The 12,661-nt window shown below is 33.5% G+C and overlaps 2 protein-coding genes across 20 annotated transcripts in view; both read left to right on the top strand.

The window, feature by feature from the left end:
- The window catches only part of LOC128868316 (patronin), a 50,544-nt gene extending 41,481 nt beyond the window's left edge, over positions 1–9,063 (top strand). For all 19 annotated transcript variants that reach the window (XM_054110269.1, XM_054110272.1, XM_054110276.1 and 16 more), the window contains 2 exons: positions 5,406–5,688; positions 5,772–9,063. In XM_054110269.1, coding sequence (XP_053966244.1) covers positions 5,406–5,688; positions 5,772–5,916 — 428 coding nt within the window. In that variant the 3' untranslated portion in view covers positions 5,917–9,063. The remainder of the gene's footprint in view (positions 1–5,405; positions 5,689–5,771) is intronic.
- A 2,488-nt stretch (positions 9,064–11,551) lies between these two features.
- On the top strand, positions 11,552–12,613 carry LOC128866759 (U3 small nucleolar ribonucleoprotein protein IMP3). Its single transcript, XM_054107729.1, has 3 exons — positions 11,552–11,776; positions 11,834–12,045; positions 12,341–12,613. The coding sequence occupies exons 1-3, from the start codon at positions 11,640–11,642 to the stop codon at positions 12,538–12,540; spliced, it is 549 nt and encodes a 182-aa protein (XP_053963704.1). The 5' UTR covers positions 11,552–11,639; the 3' UTR covers positions 12,541–12,613.
- Positions 12,614–12,661: the final 48 nt, after the last annotated feature.

The raw sequence follows: 12,661 nt of genomic DNA, 5'->3' as shown, positions 1-12,661 counted from the left end.
TGATAATGCCCCATCACATCCCAACGAAATCGAATTAAAGTCCGAGGATGGTATAATTTTAACTATGTTTATGCCGCCGAATGTGACACCATTGATCCAGCCAATGGACCAAAATGTAATTCGTATAACGAAACTATGCTACAGAAATTTTCTACTGGCTTCCATTTTCAACAATCGATCGAAAAATCGATATCGATGACTGTTTTTTTAACATAGCACACTCAATTGATAAGTCGAACAAATTCGATAAATCGAACAGCGCCTGTTTTAATTAGTTCGAGTTATCGCGAGTGCACTGTACTATTCTTGATTTTTAAGAGAATTCATCAAATATTTGTTTTGTTAAGCCAAAACTGAAAGTTGTACATAGTGTTGAGAAAAAATATATATTGTAAAAAGTACTTTTTCTTAATAGGACTATGAATAAGTTCGTGCGGTTTTTTTTCGAAATTTGAAACTTTATTGACGTAAAATGGTTACAAATTTAATATTCAAAATATTGTCCATCGCTTACTACTACTTTTTCCCATCTTTCTGGCAATTCACGGATTCCCTTTGTGAAAAATTCGGTCGGTTTTGCCGCAATCCACGAATCGATCCATTTTTTGACTTCATCGTAATTACGGAAGTGCTGGTCAGCCAGGCCATGTTGCATCGATCGGAAGAGATAGTAATCGGATGGCGCAAGGTCTGGACTATACGGCGGGTGGGGTAGGACATCCCATTTGAGCGTTTCTAAGTATGTTTTGACCACTTGTGCAACATGTGGCCGAGCATTGTCATGTTGCAAAATAACTTTGTCGTGTCTATCGGCGTATTGCGGCCGTTTTTCTCGCAGTGCTCGGCTCAAACGCATCAATTGTCGTCGGTAGACATCCCCCGTAATCGTTTCATTCGGTTTCAGTAGCTCATAATACACAACACCCAGCTGGTCCCACCAGATACACAGCATAACCTTCAGGCCATGAATATTCTGCGCCGACGTCGATGTTGAAGCATGGCCAGGGTATCCATACGTTGCCCGACGTTTTGGATTGTCGTAATGGACCCACTTTTCATCGCCAGTCACAATTCGATGCAAAAAACCCTTTCTTTTGTGCCGTTGAAGCAGTTGTTCGCATGCCATAAAACGGCGTTCAACGTCTCTTGGCTTCAATTCATACGGCACCCAATGGCCTACCTTTCGGATCATTCCCATGGCTTTTAAACGTTTGGAAATGGTTGATTGATCAACTCCCAAAGTTTTTGCAACCTCTTCTTGCGTTTGAGCCGGATCTTGATCGAGCAATTCCTCCAATTCGGTATCCATGAACTTTGGCGGCGCACCCTCGCGTTCTTCGTCTTCCAAGCCAAAATCACCACTTTTAAAGCGTGCAAACCACTTCTGGCACGTTCGCTCAGATAGAGCATGCTCACCATAAACTTCCACCAAGATACGATGACTTTCGGCTGCTTTTTTCTTCATATTAAAATAATGAAGAAGAATTCCCCGCAAAAACACATTATTTGGCACGAAATTCGACATTTTCAAGTGTGGTAAAAATATTGTTGTTTACGCTTCAAATAAAAAACTTATACTGACGTTTGTGCCTTACGACAGTAGCTCTCCAATGAATGTTTGGAAATGTGGATCGATGGAATAATAATCAAGTTACGCCATCTGTTGTAAAACCGCACGAACTTATAAATAGACCTATTAGATATATGAAGAAACGTTTTTTAGCGATTTTATACCGAATTGTAGGAATTTCGAAAACATATTTATTTTTAATTTTTTTTTCTTTTTGTGGATATATTTTTCATTAAAAATAAATTTTAATTCTTGTGCATGTGGTAGAATATCGTAACTATCAGAGTATTTGAATCTGGCCAATTTTAAAAGTTTTTTAATATGAAATATGAAATATTGTCAAAAAGAAAGGTTTTTAAAATGTTGGGAAAATAAAGAAAAATATTTTGCTTACGTACCTAGTACCCAGTAGCCTGCGTTTCGAGAAAGAAAAAAGTAAAAAATGTTTTCTTCAAAATTTTTATATTTATAGGTATAAACTCCGTAATTTCTGATATATTTTTCGGCTTAAATGCTCTTCGGTTATTTGAGATAAATAAATTTTCGAAATACAAAACAAATTTAGATTTTAAATTCGTAGCTACTCAGAAGTGCAAGGTGGCGCAAAATTAATCATCCTATTTTATTTTTGAATAACTTTTCTTAAATAAAAAAAATTAAGTGATGGAATTCTTTATTTCCACCTTTGCGCGCTTCATTACTTGTCTGTTTATACTTCCTTTACAGCTGTCTAGTTTACAAGTGTCAAATATAAAATCTTCCAATAGGGTGATTAATTTTGCGCTACCTTGTAATAGGTACTAGTAAAGCACATTGAACTTATAGTAGTAGTAGAGCAAAAATTACAGAAACAATTTCTATTTTCGTATTTTTTTCGCTTTTGGTCATAAAAATATCGGATTTATAAACAAAAACTGACAGTTAAGAATATTTTAAATAAAATTTGACCATTTCGGTACAAATAAATAGAAAAATAAATCAAATCAGCTGCTCTATTAATACAAGGGTTGCTATTTATACTTCTGCCCTTTGACGCTTCTAGTCATCTCGGAGGAAAAATAGAATTAAGAGAAAAATGTTTTCGTGCGATTATTTTTCACAATTTTCGGTACAATGAATTTTCTCGTGGTCGCTAATCGCTCGCCGACGAATACCAGGAAGGTCGTCCAAAATCAGATAATATCAATGATGTGCGCGAAGCAATCATTTGCGTCAGGTCACACACTGTGAGCTTGTGGCATCTTTGAGCATTAGTGAGACAAGCATCAATAAGATTTTACATAATCAAAAGTTGTATTCGCGTTGGATTCCACACAATTTAAGAAACATCCTGAAAACGCGTCTGGGCAAAGTGTTTCGAAAATTGATTCAAACAAATGCAAAAGTGTATCGAGCATCATTAGTCCTTTTTAACCACCAAATGTTCGACCCATAATATAAGTAGCAACCCTCGTACTATCTGTGCATGAGCCTTGGGTGCAAGTAAAGCTTTTGCAACTTTTCACAATTCTTCAACTTATATCTAAAAAGTCAGGTCTCAGTTACATAAAGGGTTTTCTAAAAGGAGGGATGTATTTTTGGAAGTGTTAACCGATGCTAAATGAGATATTTAGAGTGGTCAGCAACTGTTGCTTTTCATTAGTTTTTAATCATGGCAAAATGGTTTCGGCTCTAATGCAATTTGAATAAGAAATATGTATATGTTTATTGGGGAACCCTTAATGTAGCGGAAACTGCCAACTGATTCTGATATTTTCGAGGTTGCTGATCATGGCTCAGGTGTTATAGAACTTAGAACTTTTTTCATAAATACAGAGGCGCTCGCAACAATAACGTAACATAACGTTTGTAACGTTAAACACATTTTTTATTTTATTTTATTAAATGCTTTGTGCAATATTTAATATTCTACAAATAAGTCACCAGCTGGTTTGGAAACTGGTCTTCGACTCTTGAAATAATATACGCTGAAGACTTTCCTCTACAAAAATTATTATTTTTTTAATCGAACTTTGTGCTTAATTCGTAAAATAACTGTAGAGTGAATGTTCGCTTTTGGGTTAATATACTCTGAAGATTTTTCTCGAAAAAAGTTATATACATTTTTTTTAAATCTAACTTTGTCTTTGTGCTTAATTCGTAGGGTAGAAGTTAAAAGTCAATAGTTGATTTTGGATTAATATGCTCTGAAAAATATTCTTATAAAAATTTTCTAAATTTTTCTATATAGCATTTAATATAACTTTTCATTTAAGTAGTTGAATGAAAAAGTCAATAGTCACTTTTGGGATAATACAAGGTGGCTCAAAATTAGTCATCCATTGCGCTACATTGCTGGTCAATTAACTATGATTGACTTACGACGCTATTTGCAAAACATTGTAAATCTTCCGCTAGTGTAATTGCTTTTGTGCCACCTTGTGTATTCTAACGATTTCCGTATAAAATATGCTGAGTAATTTTCTATGCAATGCCTTAACATACGAGTTAATAGTATAATAAAAATACAGGGTGCGGCATTCGAAGTGTAACCAATTAAAAAGGCCATAAATTTAGTTTAGAAAATTATTTGTAGACAATTCAAAGTAAAAAATGTGTGCAAATAATACAAAATTAAGAATCAGAATTTACTTTTGCTCGATATGACCACCTTTTGCCCTGATTAAAGCCTTGAGAAGGTCTAGAAACGAATCGCAAGCTGCCCGAATGTGACTTGCAGATATTTTGGCACACTCGCGAACAATGGATTTTTCAACGCCTCGAAACTGGTGAATCTTTTAGTTCGGACCTTGCTCTCCAAAATGACCCAAAGCGAATAATCCATCGGATTCGCGTCTGGTGAATTGGAGAGCCATTGTGTAGATGTTATGAATTTCGAAACGTTGTTTTTTAGCCATTCTTCGTTCACTCGAGCTTTGTGAGACGGTTCCGAATTCTGTTGAAACGTCCATGGTCTGCGACCGAAATGTCTGTCTGCCCACGGCTTCAAAGCAACCTCCAGAGTACTTTCCCGATAATGTTTCACATTTACCTTGACGCCAGGCTCGATGAAAACGATTGGAGAGCGCCCATCTGCGGTTAGAGCGGTCCAAACCATAACCTGTGGCGGGTGCTGCCTCTTGGTGGTCAATCGATTACTCAAATTCTCGTATGAACGGTCGGTCAAATAAACCCTATCGTTGTGGGAGTTTACGAACTGCTGAATTTAAAAGTTTTTCTCGTCAGAAAACACCAAGAGCGGTCTGAAGTTGGTTACACTTCGAGAGGCGGACCCTGTATTTCCAAAAATAATTTCTTAATCGTTTGTGAAAACGTTTCCTTCCATAATACTGAGAGCCTAGGAAACCTTTAGCTTTTGAAATTGTCCGTTTGTAGAGACAAAATTAAGTTTTAGGTTAAAATGTTAACATTTTTTTGTCTTCTTCTTTGTCAAGTAACGTTAGTTACAAATTGAGTTTACATGGCTGCCTTTCAAACAATATATATGTATGTAGATATATTTTTATTTTACGCCTGTACTTTTTATCGAAAATACTTAGATATAGTAAGTATTTAAACATCCTTATTTTGTAGTTAGCGCAGTTGAAAAATAATTTAAATTAATTTTATTTTTCTAAGTAAACGTTCCTGTAAATGTAGTCTCCTATTGCTACACTTGTCTTCTACCTACATAAATACTAGTTAAAACTTACTTTTTGTACTCATAAATTATACGCATTTTAAAAATATAAGAGTGATGTATTAAGAATTTATTAAAAATGATTTTTATAATTTCGTTTATTTTTATTCTAAATATGGAATTTGCTTCTTTTCTCCACCCACCCTCTGTAAATAGGCCCGAAGCTCTACAAACAACCAGCCGCCAAATCCAATCGTGGCATCATATTGAATGCTGTCGAATATTGCGTTTTCCCGGGTGCGGTAAACCGTGAGGCCAAACAAAAAGTGCTCGAAAAGATTGCACGTTCCGAAGCGAAACATTTTCTTGTACTCTTCCGCGATGCCGGTTGCCAATTCCGTGCATTGTACAGCTACGTGCCCGAAACGGATCAAGTGTCCAAATTGTACGGTACAGGACCTAGTCAAGTGGATGAAGTTATGTTTGATAAATTCTTTAAGTGAGTATTTGCTTTTTTGCGAATTTTTTTATAAATATTTTATAACCAAATTCTAAATTTCATATCCATTTACACACGCGCAGGTATAACTCAGGCGGTAAATGCTTCTCGCAAGTCCATACAAAACATCTAACGGTCACCATCGATGCATTTACGATTCACAATTCGCTGTGGCAGGGGAAAAAAGTGCAGTTGCCTAGCAAAAAGGATATGGCGCTTGTTATTTAAAGTGCACGCCCAATGTAGGCCCCGCCCCTCTTATATGGCAACGCGCGCATGTATTGGAAAATTCAAAACAAAGGAATTGCAAAGTGTTGCAAGCGAAAGCGAAAGCGACATAAAGCATGCGAATCGTCGTCGTGACTGCACTGATATATGTAGATGTAAATTGTTGCTTCGAAAGTTCTATATGCATATACATATACGTACATACTTATATATATAAATATATATAGTTATGATAATGATTGGTGTGCGCATATGCAAGGCAAACAAATAGAGAAAAAGATTTATAAAAGAAACAAAAAGAAGAATGAAAGATAAAACAAACAGTAAAGGCATGTAACTAACATTTACTAACTGCAAAACTTAAAGTTGAAAACACTTGCAGCACAGTAAAGTTACGCAAAAGCGAGACAGAGAGAGAGATAGAGGGGGAAAGAGAAAAAAGTGAGGGAAAGAGAGTGTTGATGCGGAGTGTGAAAGCTCTAAAACGGAAAAACAAGTTCTAGGTGAAAGCATAAGCTAAAGCTGGCGCAAATTTAGGAATCCACACACACACACACACCCACACTCATACACACAGGATATTCATATATATATATACACATTTATGTATATAAGCATATATCCACATACATATACAAACATTATATTAATATAAAACAAATATTTAATTAATTATCTTTTATAAGCTTGATAGTATATATAAAACACCTGTTGAACTTATTTAAAAATAATCACTATATGATATGCTACCTACATACAAACGTACGTACTCGTGTATTGTGTAACTCCTCTTGTCAAAGTTATTTACTTCTTTTGCTCTTTATATGTAACAAAAACACCCTTACACACACCCACACACAATCCCACATACACACCAATCCAATACATACTCGTCGTATATACTAAATATTACAAATTACATTCTAATTTTTAAAGCAACAAACGAAACAAGCTAAACAAACCAGAACGAAAACTAATAGTATTCACTGTAAACTTATTTGAGTGAACTCATTTGAATTTTTTTTTAATAATTAATACTGTTTTATTTTAATTCTTTTTTTTTAACGGAAAAAAAATATATATAGAATGGATTTTTTAAAATCGATATTTCATAGAAATAATTTTGTAGAAATATTTAATGTGGAACAGCTTCATAAATACATACATAAATATATACATAACTAAATATATATGAACATGCAAATTGATGATGGTATGACTTAAAAAGCATAACGCAGAAATAAAAGTACGTATTTGACGATGATGTTCATGCGCGTGTGCGTCAACGCAATTGGCGGCAATTGCTCCATGTGTACTGCACTGTGTATTAACGTTTAAAAGGTTTACAAAACATGTCTAACTAAGGATGTACTCCTTTTTTCCAAATTCGAAAGACACGCAAAGAAATTTTGTACTAAGTAAAATATTATATTATATTAAATATATTTTTTGTTTAACTTCTTTTATACTCGAAACAAAATGCATAGTTGAAAAAGAATTTGAGTCATATTTTACATGTAAAGTCAATAATCGAAGAAAAGTGAGAAATGTGTTAATAAAAAAATTAATCGACTCCATCAGTGATATTCAGTAATTTGCTAACGTTAAAGCGCCAACGCTAAAAATGCGATAAAAGCAGTAACCCCTACTAAATTTGTTAGAAACTACCTTTTGTTGTTGTTGTTGTTAAAAACTACCTTTGGATCATTCAAGGCGCATTCATTAAAGGTGGTGGCACTAGACGAACAACACTGTTATGTACGTTTGATTGTCAAAGCAAAGTATTGAGAAACTAGAAAAGAAATAATGAATTCGCCTTGTCTCATTCTGAGCTGACAGCCACATGGACACGGCGAAAGAAAAAAACAAATCGGCTGATTTACCAACACCACCTTTAATAGATTCGCCTTGCATCAATTTAAATACAAATGCGGCAGAGTGTACAAAAATGTACTTCTGAGAACTGAATTAATGAAAGAAATAAAGGAAACTGAATAAAATTGGAAAATTCTTATAAAATTCGATCTGTGTACAAAATCGTAGAAATTTTAAAACCTTGCATGTGATAAAAATTCATACAAACTTTGATTCAAAATTTTCGTACCTCTTGGATTTGTAGGCTTATTAAAACTCTCATTAGATCGAAAGTTCGAAGCCATTTGTTTTTATTTTATTTAATGAATTGCCTTGTAAAGTTCGCAAAACAAAAATTCCGCTATGTACGCGCAATACATAGTGGCTTACTGTGAGCTTAAAAAATATTTAAAATTAAATAAACACATTTTTTTTAGTTAAAAGCCTACTGTAGCTATATTGCACATTTTTAGGCGCACAACAAATGTATTCAGTGACTTTTTTAGCTGGCGTGTTTAGCGTTAACAAGTTTCAGCAACACAAAAAATTCTATTACTAATGTTTTTAACTCACTTTCTTTATAAATTACTATAGTTGGCACTTAAATGATTTATTTATAAAAAATGCCAACTGCATTGCTTGCACAAAAAAACAGTTTTTAAATACATTTTATCTATTTTAAATACACATTTCGTAATTATGTTCGGAATTTCTAAATATTTTTGTAAGTTTTGGTTTATTTTTACTTAAAAATCATTGTTTTCGCAAGCTTCCAATGAATGTATTAAAAAATGTATATGCACATAATTGAAATCATAAATTTCTTTGGAAAGGGTTCTCAAAGACATGTTCCAACAAAAAAAAAAAGAAAAGAAAAAACATTACCACGATTAAATGCGTTTTAAAAACTTGCATGAAACACACGAAAAGAAAAAACAAAAACCAAAAGGTTGAGCAGCGCTATGAAAACGTAGTACTTCCAAGATCGAAACATTGTAACAGTAATTTAAAAAATTAATAATTTATATTATTGTTAAATAGAATTGAGCATTGCACATATTCGTTTATTTCCTTTATAAATTTTAATTTTTATGCTTTTTAAAAGAGTTCAATATGTTTCAAGTCCAAAGTTCCATAACCCCTCTAATTTCGATTACGCATTTTCGATATCAACATTTTATAAAATTCATAGACTTTCTGTCCACAAATATCTGCGCATGAAAATGAAAAGCATTAGCTGTTCGAGAATCCACTAGTTTGTTTTTTAAGTTAATACATATACACAAATATTTTTTACTGCCCTTTCTGTTAGTTTAAAAAATACCTCTTCGCTCAACTGCTTAGTAAAAAATAGGAAACAACGCAATTAAAAAAGCTCACAGCAGCAAAATTAATTTATTACAAATCTAACTCAAGTTTGTTGTTGGCGCAAGTGACGTATTGCGGTGTAGTTGTAGTAGTGCAATCAACGATTTTTTTTTTTTTTCTACACAACATTTTAATATTTTTTAATGGTTTTGGGCTGATATTCATTCATGTGAGCCACTCGACAGATACTAAAAAATTAAAGAAAACTAACTGAAATAAAACAAAAAACATTTTAAAAGCGCAGTGGCATTTCAGTACACTACAGTTTTTTTTTGTTTGTTTAAGATTGATTTTATTTTATTCGATTTTTATTAAAAGAAATCACTCCAAATTTTATGTTTATATTATTTTTAACTTTTATACTGTCATCTATACAATATACTATATTTAAAATTTATATAATATTAAGTTATATAAAATGAACAAAATAAATCTAAAACAAATAACTACTTTTTGGGAGCAAAAAAAAAACAACAAAAATAACAAAGAACGTGGTAATAGGAGGTAGAAAATGCATGCATGTGTATTTTTATTTCCAGAAAATAAATAACAAATTGAAATAAAATTATAAATGTAATGTTTATTTTACAGGTTATAGGTTATATTCGTTAGCCTGACCACTATTTCTGGCCGCGACAGGGGTATATGTCGAGGCGTTGAATTATGCAGCTTATCAATAACGCTGAAACTGAATTCCTTCCCTCGATTCTACATTCCCGGTACAACTCGGATTTATATGCGACCATGGAGGGATTGTTCGAGTTGCAATGACAACCGATGTGAAAGTGCAAAAGTAAAATTTAGCCTTTATTGAGCATAAAGTCTTACATCGGCATCATAAAAATGTTCGTACGATTACTTATTTCTTATTTTTTTCCACTTAAAATCGAAATTGTCGAGGAGACTATTTTACGTATTCACATTTACCCGCGGCGAATTCAATAAGGATGGTAACACTAAACCAACACCAACGTTTCATACATTAGAATGTCACTGAATTACTTAATAACTTCTTTTTAACTTGTTTACACGCTCAAGCCACAACTGAGTACCCTATGTGCATGCACCTCTGCTTATACTCGTGCACTTGTGCTTAATAACTATCGCAATTTCTAAATATGGCAGCTCGAATCTTCTGGCAAGTTCTGTCTCGGCATCAAGGCGAGTTCATGTTTTTGTTTTGTTCGCTCCAAGGATAATAGATTTACAAGCTTTGCCCAATAACTATGATGAAAAAGAAAATTGTGAGGGGATCTTCGGCTGCCACATCACGGGAGACTCTGCAGCCGAATTCTGCACGATCATTTAACACGTATTCAAACACTCGTCCAATCAGTCGTTCTTCAGAAGGCAATGTAGTGACATTGTGTTAATTTTTTTCGTATATCAATTATATTACAAAATCTTAGTTTTTTCATAAGCAAACCGCTTTGTGACCCCAGTTACGTCAGTCTATCAGCTGATTCTGCCAAATACCCTGAGAGCCGGATAACCGTCTGTTATTGACCATACCTTCTGAACTCTTTTCACCATGCGTCTGCTCGCTTTGCTGCCAGTCAGTTTCACCGTTCGCAACAATATCTATCGAAGCACCATCACTACATATATATCGAAGCAGGACACTAAACACTTCCAATGTCTTTCCTATTCGACAACCAACAAACCGTAATCAATCATGACAGCGCCCACAGACGTTGCTGAGTAACTTGGCGTCAGGCTAATGGAGTTTTTAATATTACTTAATAATATTTAATAATAAATAAGATTAATAGTTATTCGAAATTTTGCTTCAAAAATTCATCAATATCATTTTTCTTTAATCCGACCATCTACAATAATTTAACGCACTGTATTGTATATATCGTTAGCAGTTTGTTGAATGTACACAAATTTTGCAGACAGCATGCTGAAAAAATGCCTGCAACATATGGGATTGATATTAATACACACAATTTATATCTAACTTTCATTCGAAACACTCAGAATTCATTATTACAATATTATTGGTAAGACCATATATAATATATTATATATATAAAAAAAAGTTGAATGTAATGAATTTAAATTTTTTGCTATGCTAAAGATATATCTTTGAACATAATTTTGGTTCCTCTTTATTTCGCATCACCCTGTGTACTATTCAACGAATAGTTTGTATGGCAGCACCAAACTAAACTCGTAATAATCGAAAATGAAGGGCTCAATTTTCAAAAGATTAAAAAACAAAACAACAACTTCTTATGACAGATAACATTAAAATTGCAATTTTTTCCTACATTTATTGTTACGCACGAATTATATATGCATATATACATTTGCCATATTTTATGTACTAAGCTTGTCTTATTATTGTACAAATGGCCATCCAAATTGCAGTCCATGTTAATCGATTTCTCTTATCGATAATTCACTTCACATCTCATTACTGCACTAACAGCTGTCGGCATTTATAACACGCTGCTTTTAGTAAACAACCTATCCATCTGCAATTTATTAATAAAATGGTGCGAAAGCTTAAGTATCATGAGCAAAAACTGCTCAAGAAAGTTGACTTTATCACCTGGAAAGTAGATAACGCCGGCAAAGAAGCCAATGTAATACGTCGCTATCACATCCGCAAACCAAGTGACTATACGAAGTGAGTAACTAATGTAACTTTTTGATGTATGGTAATAAATTCATTTATAAATTTTAGATACAACAAATTATCGCGTGAGGTCCGCACATTGGGCGAGAAGATTAAAAGTCTAGAAGATACAGATCCATTCAAAAGTGAAGCGGCGAGCATGTTGCTGGAGAAACTCTATTCCATGGGCTTAATGAGAAACAAAATTGATTTGGAAATGGCTACCCGACTAACGGCAAGTAGTTTTTGTAGACGTAGACTGCCGGTAGTGATGGTGAAATGTAAGTAATTTGTATATTTAATAAATAAAGTAGGTTAGTCAAATTTAAGGCGAAATTTCGAGAAATTACGCGTTTTCTAAAATAGAATTATATTGGTTTTCATATAAATACATAGAACTTTAAAGTAGTGTGCCCAAAAATTATAAAAACAAAAACAGCTAAATGCTTAAACACTCCAAAAAGTTGCATCGATAGCCAAACAATGCACTGCGCAATAATGTGATTTAAATCTTGCCTATATACCTCGTGAAATAATTTTTTCAACAGAGCACTAAATAACCATCTTGTACTTTAGGCCGCCTCTCTCAAAATCTTAAAAATGCCACTGATCTGATTGAGCAAGGTCATGTACGCGTGGGCCCCGATATGATTACCGATCCTGCATTCCTGGTCACACGCAATTTAGAAGATTTCGTTACATGGGTGGATAGCTCGAAGATCAAACAACATGTCTTGCGTTACAATGATCAACGTGACGATTTTGCTTTAGCTTAAGTTAACTTTTATATAATTGTATGTATTTAAATTTCTTTTTAAGATAATATATTTTTACTGTGCCCAAACAATATTTTATATGCAATTTGTTAATTAATAACTTACCTTAGTATTATTTGTT

This window comes from Anastrepha ludens, chromosome 6 (genome assembly GCF_028408465.1).
Source record: "Anastrepha ludens isolate Willacy chromosome 6, idAnaLude1.1, whole genome shotgun sequence".
NCBI lineage: Eukaryota > Metazoa > Arthropoda > Insecta > Diptera > Tephritidae > Anastrepha > Anastrepha ludens.
Note: the sequence above shows the minus strand (reverse complement) of the source record. Positions and strands in the feature narration are given on the sequence as shown.

What these genes read in the sequence shown, in the direction of transcription:
- LOC128866759 (XM_054107729.1), top strand. Translation starts at nt 11,640, where the DNA reads ATGGTGCGAAAGCTTAAGTATCATGAGCAAAAACTGCTCAAGAAAGTT. An exon ending in AAACCAAGTGACTATACGAA is followed by an intron (nt 11,777 to 11,833) that starts GTGAGTAACTAA and finishes TATAAATTTTAG; the next exon opens with ATACAACAAATTATCGCGTG. An exon ending in GCCGGTAGTGATGGTGAAAT is followed by an intron (nt 12,046 to 12,340) that starts GTAAGTAATTTG and finishes CTTGTACTTTAG; the next exon opens with GCCGCCTCTCTCAAAATCTT.